Genomic DNA, 14,356 nt, shown 5'->3' with positions numbered 1-14,356 from the left:
ATCATTTATAATATTTTACTGACATTATAAATGCGAATGTTTGGATAGATGGATGTTTATCAGTCAATCACGCCGAATTGGCTGAATGGGTGTGAATGAAATTTGGTACAGAGATAGATTATTGTAGCATGTAAGCTACTTTTCATCTCGAAAAATAATATCTAATACCTGTAATATATATATATTTTTTTTTATTATGATCGTTGGCAATCTTGTGTTTCTGAACGATTGTTTTTTTTTTAAATTATTTATGCTTTGCTATAAATGTGATACATTATAGAAATAATTACAAATTCTTTGTGTTCGGGTAACGTAGGCAATAAGATTCTTCTTGTTCCGTGTTATTGATGATTATATTATGACGTTAACAGTCATCATAATTTCTAGGAATAATTGTTATGTTTTCACAAATATACATAACGTTATCAAGTATATATATTCATTTGTGACCATAATTATTTTTATATTTGTTAATATCAATCTATAATAAACACAACGCATCAACGCCTGCGCCTTATGCATTGCACGAATACTCTTTTTATATAGGACAAGCAATGTATCACATCGGCTGTATTCTCTGCTGCAATCTCCTGTTATATAGCTCCTAAGGTTATGGGGGCCATATATTAATAAACTCATGGCCCCCGTAACCTTAGGATCTATTCTGATATTTTTGGGTGCTTGCTCATTTAAGAGTACATTACTTAATGGGCATGTGATGAATGCCCCATGTCCCCTAGATGGAGCAGAGGGCGTCCACAGATGTCCTCCATCGCGATCGGTCTTGGGCTTGGGGATTCCAGTCCAAAGCTTGTTTGTTGGGGTCCCTTCGGAGCGTGTGTCCAATCCATCTCCACTTACGACGCTTGGTCTGACTGTCGATCGGGCTCTCATGGCATTTCTCCAACAGCTCTAAGTTTGAGATGGTCTCGGGCCAGTAAATACCGAGAATGCGACGAAGACAGCGGTTGACGAAAACTTGGATTTGGCGTGAGATGTTCTTTGTAACCTTCCACGTTTCGCACCCGTAAAGCAACACGGATTTCACGTTGTACCCGAATATCTTAAGTTTAATCCTTCGGGTCAGTTTCTGCGATTGCCAAACAGGTCTCAGCTGCGCGAAGGTAGCTCGGGCTTTGGCTATCCGTGAATCGATGTCCTCTTCACTTCCACCAGTCTCTGACACGACGCTCCCGAGGTATGTAAATTTGTGGACGCGTTCCACTGCCTCTGTGCCAATCAGCAACGGTGAGCGATTCTTCACACCAGTTCTCATCTCCTGGGTATCTAATGAGCATGTAACGTTAGATAATTTAATACCTTATTTATTCTTACTTTTTGATAGTAGGTTATTAGCAACATAAAGCGCTTGTAGTTTAGTGGAAGGATTTGTTTAATATTTTTAATCTCGTATTTATATTTAAAAACTATATTGAATCTTCACCAAGTATACCGACTTGTATGTGTTTGTTCAAATGAAAAATTGCGAGTCATTTATAGAAATGAGGAAGAGAAATTGAATAAGAATGGATCCTTGTGGGACGCCTTTACACTTTTTATTAACTTGAATTTACGCGAGCGCCTCTATTTCTTCGTCTAGTATTCGCTTTAAAATAACTGATACAACTTTTTAAAGTCGTCTTATTCTATTATGGGATTTATCTTATCTCTTTTATTTGTTTTAAATTTTGTGAATCAAGTTTAAACATAAATATGTATGTTTTTTTTTTCGTAAGCATATTATATTTTATTTATTGTGGCCTCGATAGTAAACACTGATCTTAAATAAAACATTAATCTGTAGTCAATTGGCTCAAATAAAAGCTAATGAGCAACATAACATGAAATCGACTTGTAATATATAATATACTAGCTGTATATTATATGTTTGTATATTTTATGCAACGATCGTGTCAAATTTTGCCCGTTAAACCTGACATTTATATGCCCATGTCCAAATTCCAGGCTAATTCAATGCCAAATTTAATTACGATCAGTTCAGCGTGTTACAGTGTTCGCGGTGAGTTATCAAACTGACAGAGATCCATTCTCATAATATAAGTGTAGATAAAATACTAATATGCGTCTAAAGTTAAAAGTGTATTATTTGTTAATGTTATATATGAAACATTAGGCATTACTCTATTCCCCCTCTTTGATGAAATAAAACCTATATATTCTCATTGAATATTAAGTGGAATAGTTATTTAAAATATATGCTTTTGTAAATGATTTGCTTACAATATGTTATACGAACTATACTATAAAATATACATGAAAATTATAAAAAAATCAAATACTTATTTTAATTTGAATTTCGAACACACAATTAGCATTCGATTGATTGGCCCGCTGGTCTAGTGGCTTGAAATCATTAGGTCGGGCCGATTAAACGTCATTGAGTTTTTCTGTAGAAAAATTCTCAGTTACAGGAGCTTGACAGTTGGAAGTGTTTCCCGTTCCTCGGTGAGCGCGTAAAGCCGTTGAGTCGTACGCATGTACCCTTTACGGTCGCGTCGGATTACGAGAGTGTGGGTGCACTTATGTTTGTGCACACACTTGATGCTATGTCCTAAGACACATATGAATTGTTTCACGTAATGTTTACTACATTGTCGTTTCGTGTGAGAGAGATAGCGTATTTAAAATAGTACGAATAAAAAGATAGCCAGTTGTTTGTCACTTATGCGTATTACACAGACCAACCAATCAGTGCACTTTGTCAAAGACTGACCAAAACAAATAGACAGAATCTGCTTCATTTTTCATGTAGGTATCATAATATATCATTGTTAAAAGCGAGGTTTCTTTTTCGTATTTCATAAAATTTATTAATAAGGTACATTTTGCGGTTCGGTTAAAACTCGAAATTTAAATTTCGACTAAAATGAACAACTTATATGTACTTTGTGGTTTCGTATTATACGACCGGGTCTAGTAGTTAGCTTATTATGTATTCGTATATATACCAGACCCGGCTTCGCATGGATAGAATAAATCTACTAAATATATTTACATCTCTACTGGTCAGCATAATCTTTTCTGATAACTTCAACAATCGTCATTATGTTTCAGCCAATTTATACAAAAAATAAACGAATTAGTCTTCTTAAAATAACCCTATGTATTTTTTTTTTATTTATCGCGTACAGACGCGACGGGAGGACTTTATTTAATAATATGTAGTGTAACATATGAAAAAGCAATGAAGATACATATTAATTGTGTATGTTTGTCCTCAGGCGGTTCCGATAGCAACAAGGGCAAAAGCAAGAAATGGCGGAAGATCCTCCAGTTCCCCCACATATCGCAATGCTTAGATATAAAAACAAAAATAGGTAAGTACTTTGTTATAAGTTCACTACATACAGATACCATTTATATATGTATATTATTGTACATTGTTACGTAAAAAGCATACATAAATTTGTCTTATTAGGTTTGGAGTATAATGATTTCAATGACGATTCAAACGACAAACACAAAAATACACGAAAAATTAAAAACTGAAACTAAAATTCGTTTTGAGTGCGATTATTCAAATCTCAGAAATAAATAAGTTGTACGTACGTATAAACAAACAGAGTTCGCCGACGACGATCCGTGAATAGTATTTTACCAGTTGACTCCACGCGATAACTGAGTGCCATTGTTAGTTAAAATAAAAATAAAACAACTTTCAACCAATGTCGACAATTCAAAAGAATTCTTGTAAACGGTTTTTACTCGTTTATCAATAAACCTTAAGTACCGTTCGTTTCGTATTTCATTCACATGTGTAATTTTTTTTTGCTGATGCTATAGTCTGGCGAACAAGCACATGGGCCACCTGATGGTAAGTGGTAACCACCGCCCATAGACAATGGCGCTGTAAAAAATATTAACTATTCCTTACATCGCCAATGCGCTACCAACCTTGGGAACTAAGATGTTATGTCCCTAGTGCCTGTGATTACACTGGCTCACTCACCCTTCAAACCGGAACACAACAATATAGAGTACTGTTATTTGGCTGTAGAATATCTGATGAGTGGGTGGTACCTACCCAGACGGGCTTCCACAAAGCCCTACCACCAAGTAAATAATCATTAGCAGTAGTAATATTATACGAATACACGCTGGCTATTTCTGCAAACGCTGAGCGTTACGAAGTGCCGATGAGAGTCAGTTCAGAGTTAGTTCATATTAGAACCATTTTTTTTTTCTATTCGTCTGATTTGTATCTATGTGAGTTAAATTAGTTGTTACTATAATATTATTAAAACGCTGTACATGCTTTTTAAAAGTGTTTTCACCACCGTCCTCTGTGGTCATTTTATTTTGAAATAAGTTCCTAGTTGTTATACATTTTTGGAGAGCTGATAAAACGATTATGTTTTTAAAATAATCTGCAAGACAAGTTTCATAACGATTTTTTTTTGTTTTTAAGGCATTTTTGTGGAAAAAAAATCAAAAATAAATTGAAGTAATATCTTTTTCCGTGTCGCATTTTTGAATTTGGACTGATAATTATAGTTTTAATATTGACAATTAACCAGTGTTTATTCGTTTTTATAAATCAAAAGAAAAAATAGATTTTATTTGATACTTTTTTTTAAAATAAATTTTTCAAGTTGCATTTTTGGCTTATTTTGAAAAAATCTAAAAAACGTGATAACTCAAAAATGGTTCACTTTTCCATTATGCATATGGGGTTAAAATTATCGCAAATAATCACCCCTATCAGCTCCTAACGGGAATACGTCGAATTACCAATAATATACATATATATATCACTCTATTCCAACAACAAGAGGAGAAAAGCCAAATAAACAACATTTGACAGCAAATTGACGCGATATCCTTCGTCGAGAGTTTGATTAATCTATGATATTCACTATGGATTTGCGAAAAAATGGCGTTTTGAAACTGTAATCGGAATTTTGTAAGTTAAATTAAAATGGTGATAAGTAGTTAAGTGTAGTAGTGTTGTATTATAAATAAAGATTTATTAATCATAAAATTTTAGTAGTGCACAATATAACTGAGCTATTAGCAAATCGCATGTAAAACGTTAATCTAAGGTTTGTTTATCTTTATTCCTACTTCGATTGGAATAGAGTATGCGCCAATATGTCTTCCGATACATTTGTCGGAAGATCAAAGTCGGGCCGACGTAATGTGAACCAGCTCCCGCATAAAATGAGATAAAGTCTTATTAATGTTCATCCTAGACTTTATTAATAATGGTTAATTTTAATGGCAGTAAGTGAAGGAGTCTTTCAATCCGAATAGTGGTTATTACTCTCGGAATGAGTCAGGACTGTCGTTTATGTTATACTGGCTATACTTCCCGGCTTCACGCGGGCACAATAAGGGTCTATGTGTTACTGTAAAAGCTCGAACTACGGTAAATCTTAAGATTTTCAAGCAAAATCTAAGCTTTACCGAATATGAATGGTAAATGTTCATAAAACTTTGGGATTCGAACTTTTACCATCATTCACTTGGTAAATCTTAGGATTTACATATTATTTTAGGTTAGGTTGAAATGGTAAAAGTCCGACAAATTCCTTCCTTTATAATAAATATTTACATTTACCAACTCATGTCGGTTATATATATATATATATATATATATATATATAACTTTTAAATTGAAGAACAAGTATGAAAAGGAAAAATGATTGTTTGTTCCGGCTAGGAAAGTTGAAATTCTTGGCTTTTCTCTACTATAATATACGCATGTATTATACATATAAACCTTCCCCTTGAATCATCTACAAAGTTCTTCATAGATGATATTGTTCATATGTGAATAACATTTACGCGGTTTAGAAAAACGCCTGTAACTCGGTCACAAAAGTAAAATACTGCAGTTAGAGTTACATGTATGTTACGTTTCATTCGACGATGTTCTTTTATTATCATCGGGGTCAAAGAGGTTGCACATCTAGAAGCGGCCAGTTTTATAACGGCAGATATGACGTTTCTAGAATCTATATGATCTAAATTTTTTACATATAGATAGACGACAAATACCCTATAAATGTAAACGATAGTTATTACGATAGTTGATGTGTACTGAAATAGTGAGACATAATAATTTTAATAAATTTAAATTTCTTTAAAAGCATCGACTGAGCAATCCTACGAAACAATCTATCAATAGCGTGGCTCTTATGTATATTAAAATAAAGACTAAATTTGAACCTCGTCGTGTGACTCGTGCTTGCTCAAAGAAAGCAGAGTTACAAAAGAAAACGATGACAATATGGCGTCCCATTTTCTCTCATTCAAATGTCACGTGCATATTAAGTGTACGTATGAACAGACAGACATTGGTTTACTCAAGTGGATTTTTTCTTACACAAATGGCCTTTAGCGTATGTTTTTTATGATATGATAAGGTTATGTTAGCAAGTTCCTACTAATATTATAAATGCTAATGTAAGCTTATTTGTTTGTAACGCTTTGAAACTGTCTTCAACTTTATGAATTTAGCGTAAAAAGTGTTAGCAAAATTTTATGATTATTAGAATGACGTAAGGGGTACGGAAAAAGTTCTATCCTTTGAGGTATTTTATTGGTATGTTACATAACTAAAAATTATAGACTAAAGCAATTTAGATTCAACAGCAAATCGTGTCAAAATTGAAGGTAACAAAAAAACAAAATGTCTGTTCACTCTGGACTCATGGTCTGATGGGACGGCAATCCGACCTGACGGAAGAGTTCAAAGTGGTACAAGTTATTCCGAGTATAAAATCTACTCCATTTATTGACCCCGGTTTTGAAGCGAGAACCTTCGGACATTTATAAGCAAGTCCTAGTCCAAAGAGGCAGCTACTTTTATGTTATATATGTGAAGATCACTCTAATTGTACAAATGTATACTGTGTATACAGTAGGGATACAATACTACAAAGTATTGATACTAGGCGGCAGAGTAAATGATGATTGCGTGCTCACTTCTGAGCTAAGAGGTCCCTGAACTAGCATTACCGTTAATATTACAGTGGATTTACAATTATGTTTATACGTTATTTGATATGAAATAAAGTTTACAAGACAATAAAAGTATTATCAACTTTATTATACGGAACCTAGTAGTAAGTCACCAGTATACATAGAAATTGGTACTGTCCATTTCCTACCAATGCACCACCAAACTCGCTAAACCACTCAAACCGTAACAGTAATATGTATTTAATTTAGTTTTATATTTCCGGTCCTATCTCTCGTTGACGTATGCATTTTTATAAAGACAAGTGATGTACTCCATAAGTCCACAAACCTCGGTTGCGGCGACGTTGTCAGATAAAACTGAGCACGTTGACATACTTATTGAAGCGGACTGAAATAGCATTACATCTATCAACTCCATGTTTCAGCTCCTTGATCATAAGCTCTCCGACATCAAAGTGTGACGTCTCTTAAAATTGAAATATTAAACCCATAAATATCGTCGCTAAGTCATCTATCGTCGAAAAAGAACGAAGTGAAAAACGTACGTAAATAACAATTAAATGGTAACGTTCGTTCCCAGTCACAGACGATGCCCTGCACGGTTGTGTAGGGTGACCACTAATCTTGGAAATTCGTAGGAATGTGTATTACTTGTTTATTATGTTTAAGTGATAATAGATTTTATGATTGACAGCGCTTTTATTTGAACAATGGATTAGTGTTTACTATGGCAACGTCTGTGGTCGGATTTGACAGCAACCATTGAGTGGGGGTAGACAAGAGTTTAAAACAAATTAAATGTATTTAATTCAAGTAAACTTTACAATCAATCGTAAAAATTTTTACTCTACTATCGTTTCGGAAAGCAGCCTCCAGCGAGAATAATTGGCAAATATCTCCCATAGTTGCACTTTTCATGGAAAAATAGTAATTCATTTTTTTTTAATTAAATAATATTATTTTATATTGCTCTGTTGCTCATTTAGTTTTGTCGTGTTTTATTTTTTAAATTATACATATATTTAATAATACAGTTTCTTAATAATATAAACTGATAGTTATCCTACCGTTCAAGTAGGATGCCTCTACTTATTACGCGCGTAGGGTGGCTCAGGGCTGTCTATAAGAAATTCATTTAAAAAAAAAATTCTAATAAATTACCCAAGGAATTGGTATTTTATTACATTACGATATTAAACGTAATTAATCATGTCTGGGTTTTATATTACGTTATAAAATTTTAATTTGATTTTATTTCTAGTTCCCTTCCGAATCCCCTCGCGTTATTCGGTATGATTACTTCCTTTGGTATTCCGCTATGATATCATAGCTAACTCTACTATCGATTATCATTCGAATTTAATCCTTATTCGGTTACTTTTAAAGTCAAAATCGAAATGTACTTTATACAAGAAGGCTTTAACGAGCACTCTTGAATCTTCATTTTACAGAATTGTATTGAAGGTAAAGCTATCACCGGTTAAAAGATTTTACCGAGAAGACCCGTCAAGGAAGCAGCTAAGCTCTTTTCCACCATTGTAATTACTGTAATTATAATAACACAGAAATAAATAACACTAGTTTTGAACAGAAGATTACTTGGCAATTAATTTTTAAACAACTCAGAGAAATATTGTGGGATAAACAATTAACCTTAGACAAAAAAATAGAAGCATGCCTTAAAATAATACTTCATTCATTATGTTCCTTTGTGAGACATTACTTAATAGAATTGCCTTTCTTTGCTTATATTAAACCATGGATAGTAGCAGACACGAACACATAACAATTAATATTGTCCAATGGAATTGCCAAAGTTTGACAAATAAATTAACATCTTTTGAACACCTGTTATCAATAGAAAAAGTTCATATTGCTGCATTAACTGAAACATGGTTAAACGAAGATTCTAATGTGAGGATTAGCGGTTATAATATTTTCCGTAAGGATAGGAGCGATGGTTATGGTGGTGTGGCTATATTGACTAAAAATTCTATTACAGCTCAAGTACAAGATACAAGAAGCAACAACAGTGACATTGAAGTCTTACATATTAAGGTATTTAACTGCGAACTAATAGAAAATATAGTTTCAATATATTGCCCTTCCTCTGTTAGAACATGCCAACAAGATTGGGATTTTCTTTTCTCACTATTTACTAGAAAAACGCTTTTACTTGGAGATTTGAATGGGCATCACACTACCTGGTCAAATAGAAATGACGCTAGAGGCAACCAAATATTTGCATCCTTGTTAAGTCTTAACTTTATTACCCTAAATGACAACAGCCCAACTCGTATCCAATTAGTAAATGGAAGACTTCGTCAGTCCTCCCCGGATATCTCGATAGTCACTTCTGATGTTGCAGTAAAGTATGATTGGGCCACTTTAAATGAAACGTTAGGAAGTGATCACATAATTATTAAAATATCAACCAGTTCTGTATTGCAGCCGTCTTTTATAAAAAAGAGAAATTTTAAAAAGGCTGACTGGAATTCATATAGCAAGATTCTTGAAGATTCGCAAATTTTGTATTGCCCGACAGTTTTCAAGATGCTTATGACTGTTTTGTTAAGGAAATTAACAAAGCAGCAGATAAATATATACCCTTTATAAAAATTTGTCAGAACCCCGGTGTGGTATTCGTTCCGAAATATTATTGGAATATCAACCTATCAAAAGCAGTAGCTGAACGTCGATTAGCCTTAGGAAACTTTAGACGTAATCCCACACCAAATAATTTGACTGTCCTCCAAGAAAAAGTAAGTGAAGCTCAAAGAATCAGTCGGCATGCTAAAAGTGAAGGATGGCATAAATTTTGTTCATCAATAGACCATGTTACTACTACACATGAGATGTGGTGGAAGATGAAATGGGTGAAAGGGTACAAAAGTCCGAAAGGATATGTAAATAAGAAACAAGCGTATGAACTTTTATGTAGTATCAGTCCTGATTATGTTATGCCTGAACAACCTTTATTTACAACTTGTAATGTAAAACTGGAATCACCTATTTTATTGCATGAAATTGAAAAATGTACAAAATCTTCTGACACAGCCCCAGGATGTGATAACATATCGTTTTCCATGATTAAAAATTTGCCTCTTAATGGTAAACGTATTTTAAACTTTCTTTATAATCAAATTTTGACGTATAGTTATATTCCAAATCAATGGCGTTATATTCGTATACACCCGATTGCGAAACCTGGTCGCGATTCTTCATGTTTATCTTCACTTAGACCAATTGCATTAATCTCATGCTTATGCAAAATATTTCACATGATTATTAATAAGCGTTTAGAGTGGTATCTAGAAAAAAACGATATGTTTTCACCGTTCGTGGTTGGTTTTAGAAAGTATCGATCTTGCATTGACAGTTTAAGCTACTTGGTTTCAAAGATTCAAATAGGTTTTACCAAAGGTCAAGTTACATTAGGGTGTTTTATTGATATAAATAATGCGTATAATAATGTCAATATTAACAGTTTATTATTACTTTTAGATAAAATAGGAATAGGGTCTCGGCTATGTACATATTTGTGGAATTTTTTAAAAGAAAGAAGATTAATTACACTTACTGATAATCTCACGAATAGCAGATTTACTGGATGTGGTTTAGCTCAAGGAGATCCACTTTCTCCACTTTTATTTAATGTCGCTACTATTAATATTTGTAAGAGTTTTAACAATGAAATATGTATATCTCAGTACGCAGATGATTTTGTCATTTTTGTTACATGTAAAGACGTTAGCAAAGCTGTGTCAGATTTACAACTGGCACTAAATGTTATCACTAAATTACTACTAGATATAGGTTTAGAAGTATCACCACTCAAGAGTAAAGTATGTATGTTCACTAGAAAGCCTAAATCGGTAAGAAATTATACTGATCTCAAAATTGATGGTATTAATTTAGAATTAGTAGATAATGTTCAATACTTGGGACTGTGGCTGGATCGTGGCTTAAGATGGGGTAAACATGTTAATAACGCTAGCAACAAAGTTATGAAATTTCTGAACATCTTCAAAGTATTATCAGGACCCGGTTGGGGTATACACCCCAAACACCTTAGACGCCTGTACATATCTATTATTCGAAGCAGACTAGATTACGCAAGTTTCCTCTACGATAATAGCTGTAAGTCACATTTATATAAGCTTGACAAAATTCAAAACCAGTCTATGCGTGTTATAGGTGGATTTGTAAAGTCAACTCCTATACATGTAATGGAATCTGAACTCTGCTTACAACCTTTATTTATTCGAAGACAATTCTTGGCTGCAAAATATATGCTTAAAGTCAAATCTCTTCAGTGCAACAAAATAAATAAAGTATTAAAAGATCTAGTTATTCTTCTCAACAATAACTACTGGAGACATAAGAAAAAACCACTACTTGCAGTTACTTATGAAAAATTTAAAGATATCTCACCTAGCAGTATTAATCAATTAGAAATGTTTTCTTTTGATAATTGGATTACGAATATAGATTTTTCAAATAATATTAAATTTATAAATGAAATTTCTAAACCAAAACGTAACTATAACTCTTCAGAAATAAATTCGATATGCTCCCAAACCTTGAATAAATATAAAACTTATTACCGAATTTTTACAGATGGATCTAAAGAAAAAGATGGATCAGGGGCTGCTTTTTATGACGATAATTTAGGATATGGTTTTAAATTCAAAATTAAAAATGAGTTATCTATTATGCATGTGGAACTTTTCGCTATAGCTGAAGCATTATCGTACATAGAGACTATAGATCATGATAAAATTGTAATCTTTACAGACTCGAAAACATCTCTTCAACACTTGGCTCGGTGTACCTCGACTTTTCGAGGCATCCCGATAGCCTATATTATACTGAAACTACTATTGCACTTTACATCTAAGGTAGTTATATTACAGTGGATACCGTCACATGTAGGTATAGGCGGTAATGAAAAAGCGGATAGTTTGGCAAGAGAAGCGTGTAATGATGGCATTGAAGTAGATTTACATCCTTCTTGTTCAGATTACACATACATTATTAAAAAATCTTGCTGTGACTTGTGGAAGGAATACTTTGATGAAAGATCCAAAGAGAAAGGTATTTGGTATAAAACGATCCAGCCTCAGCCCCCTAAATCATCTTGGATTGATAACAGTCGGTTTGATAGATCAGACTTAACTATCATGATGCGTCTTCGTTCCGGACATATTCCGTTGAATAAGTTCGCATACTTAATGAGAAAAGTTAATTCCCCGAATTGTATATCTTGCAACGTGGTAGAAGATGCCTTCCATATTATAATGGAATGTGCCCGGAACGAGGACTATAGACAAAATATGTCATTTGTATCACAATTAAAATCTTGTGTGGGATACCTTAATAGCATTTTAGCTGATCCCAGTACAGAGAAAGCTTCTCAATTAATAAAATTAGTTAAGATCGGCCTTAATAATAGAAAGGATAGCGTAATATTATAAGTAGTACTAACTAATTTAACTTTAATTACTCTATTGTTCATTTTACAGAGTGGCATATTCGTTTTAACGAAAAAACTCTTTAAATAAAGAAAAAAAAAAAAAAAAAAAAATACTGTAATTATATTACGTCCACGCTTTTTATCATAAATATGATCAGAATTCACTGGTCCAGATACTTTTTTTACATTAGAAATAAACTTATAACATAACTTAATGAAAAATGAGCGAATCATTTATTAAATTGGTCTTTGAATCGCGAGTTGCCTGCAGTATAGTGGTATTTGTGTTAAAGATAATACCTTTACGAGTTATTAATATACCTTCAAAATACAATTATAATCTTGTATTGAATAATATTAGATTTAAATTTATTAATAGGCAAAGTTAAAAATGATTGTGAAGTCTATATCTATAAATCTAGATAGATGGATGATCTAGTCTAGATCTATATCCAGTAGCTTAGTTTGTATACATTTCTGAAGGGTGATAACCGAATTTTGAAGAAAATGAAAAATCATGAAACGTACGGGTTTCATTTCGAGCAGCGCCAGAAACAGTTGCGTTTCGTTGTTGTTGATAAAATTTTATTTTGTCGACTTTCAATATTTGATATCTTAAAATATTATATAAATTAAAACTGGAGTATTCAAACACATCGCTTTGAGTTCTTTCCGATACATAGAAGTGTACCTACCTAGGAAAGTTACTTGCTTCCAAACAGGCTGCTCCTGAGAAATTATTCAATCCAGACTTGAACTAAGGACCTCGAGGTTTGTAGTTTTATAAACTAATCTACACGGGTGAAACAGCTATCGTCTATACATATAATAAAATTGTGTCCGTTTGTAATATTAAAATTACCACTTTAACTAAATACATATGTATGTATACACGGTACATATATCAAAATATTTTTTTTTTCAATTTTTGTTGTGTCTGTCTGTTTTTTTCGGCTAATCTCTGGCATAGCTAGACTGATTTTGACGGGACTTTCACAGAAAGTTGATGTAATAAGGAGTAACTTAGGCCACAAGAATCACTTTTTTTGTTAAATTCAAATACGCATGAAGTCGCGGGTACAGCTTGTTTATCAATATAATATAGGTGTTGTAAGGAATTTATGTTGGTTCATTTTCAACAACTTTAACGTTCATTAATAAAAGTGACAACATAATTATATTAACATCCTCTTCACCGCACCCGCATGGATTTGGAAACAAGAGAATAGTTTATATGAGGAAGGATTGATTGTAAAGCTACAGCTACATCTGTGTTAAAGGCGAACTTTAATAGTTTGCTTTACAATTTTTTCGACACGTTCACGTTGATCCCTAACCAGTGTTGTAAATGCTATTCTAAATTAAAACATTTTAAATAAATTGTTTTAATATATTGTTTTATTAAAATAGTACTAGCCTTTTATAAATATGTTAGTAACACTCTTTTTCAGGGTTAAATGTGTCAGACTTAAATCTGCATCATTTCATTCTGACGCGGCTCATATGTTGTTCTTGATGCGTATTTAAAATAAGTATTTTGTAGTGTTGGCGGAGGTGTGGTCGTAACTTAACAAGTGTCATTTTAATTCGCTTTACCGTAGTTTGTTTTATTAAGGTACTTGTTTTTCGTATATTTTAGGTATAAAATATTAGCCAATTTTTGGAGTTCAAACTTGCTTTATGCAAAGTTTCATCAAAATCGGTTTAGTCGTTTAGCGGTGAGGCCTAACAGTCAGAGTTACTTTCGCGTTTATAATAATAGTATAGATATTCCTGTGTTGGATGAAAATATTTCCTATGAAGGTAAACATTTTAATTGATACCGTTTGAATTTGTTAAAGTGCATTGCATTTGTGATAACCGTTGGGAGCGTTTTCCACACGTCAGATATGTGGGTGCTAACCGCTCAACGATTATTCTACGGGCAGAGAT

General features: G+C 33.0%; 1 protein-coding gene across 2 annotated transcripts in view; it reads left to right on the top strand.

Moving 5' to 3' along the window:
* LOC125073005 (G protein-coupled receptor kinase 2) overlaps positions 1-14,356 on the top strand; it is a 71,108-nt gene that overhangs the window by 9,179 nt on the left and 47,573 nt on the right. For both annotated transcript variants that reach the window (XM_047683659.1, XM_047683658.1), the window contains exon 2: positions 3,243-3,338. In XM_047683659.1, coding sequence (XP_047539615.1) covers positions 3,243-3,338 — 96 coding nt within the window. The remainder of the gene's footprint in view (positions 1-3,242; positions 3,339-14,356) is intronic.

Source organism: Vanessa atalanta, chromosome 23, assembly GCF_905147765.1.
Source record: "Vanessa atalanta chromosome 23, ilVanAtal1.2, whole genome shotgun sequence".
NCBI lineage: Eukaryota > Metazoa > Arthropoda > Insecta > Lepidoptera > Nymphalidae > Vanessa > Vanessa atalanta.
The sequence above is the reverse complement of the archived record's forward strand: the minus strand, read 5'-3'. Positions and strand labels throughout refer to the sequence as shown.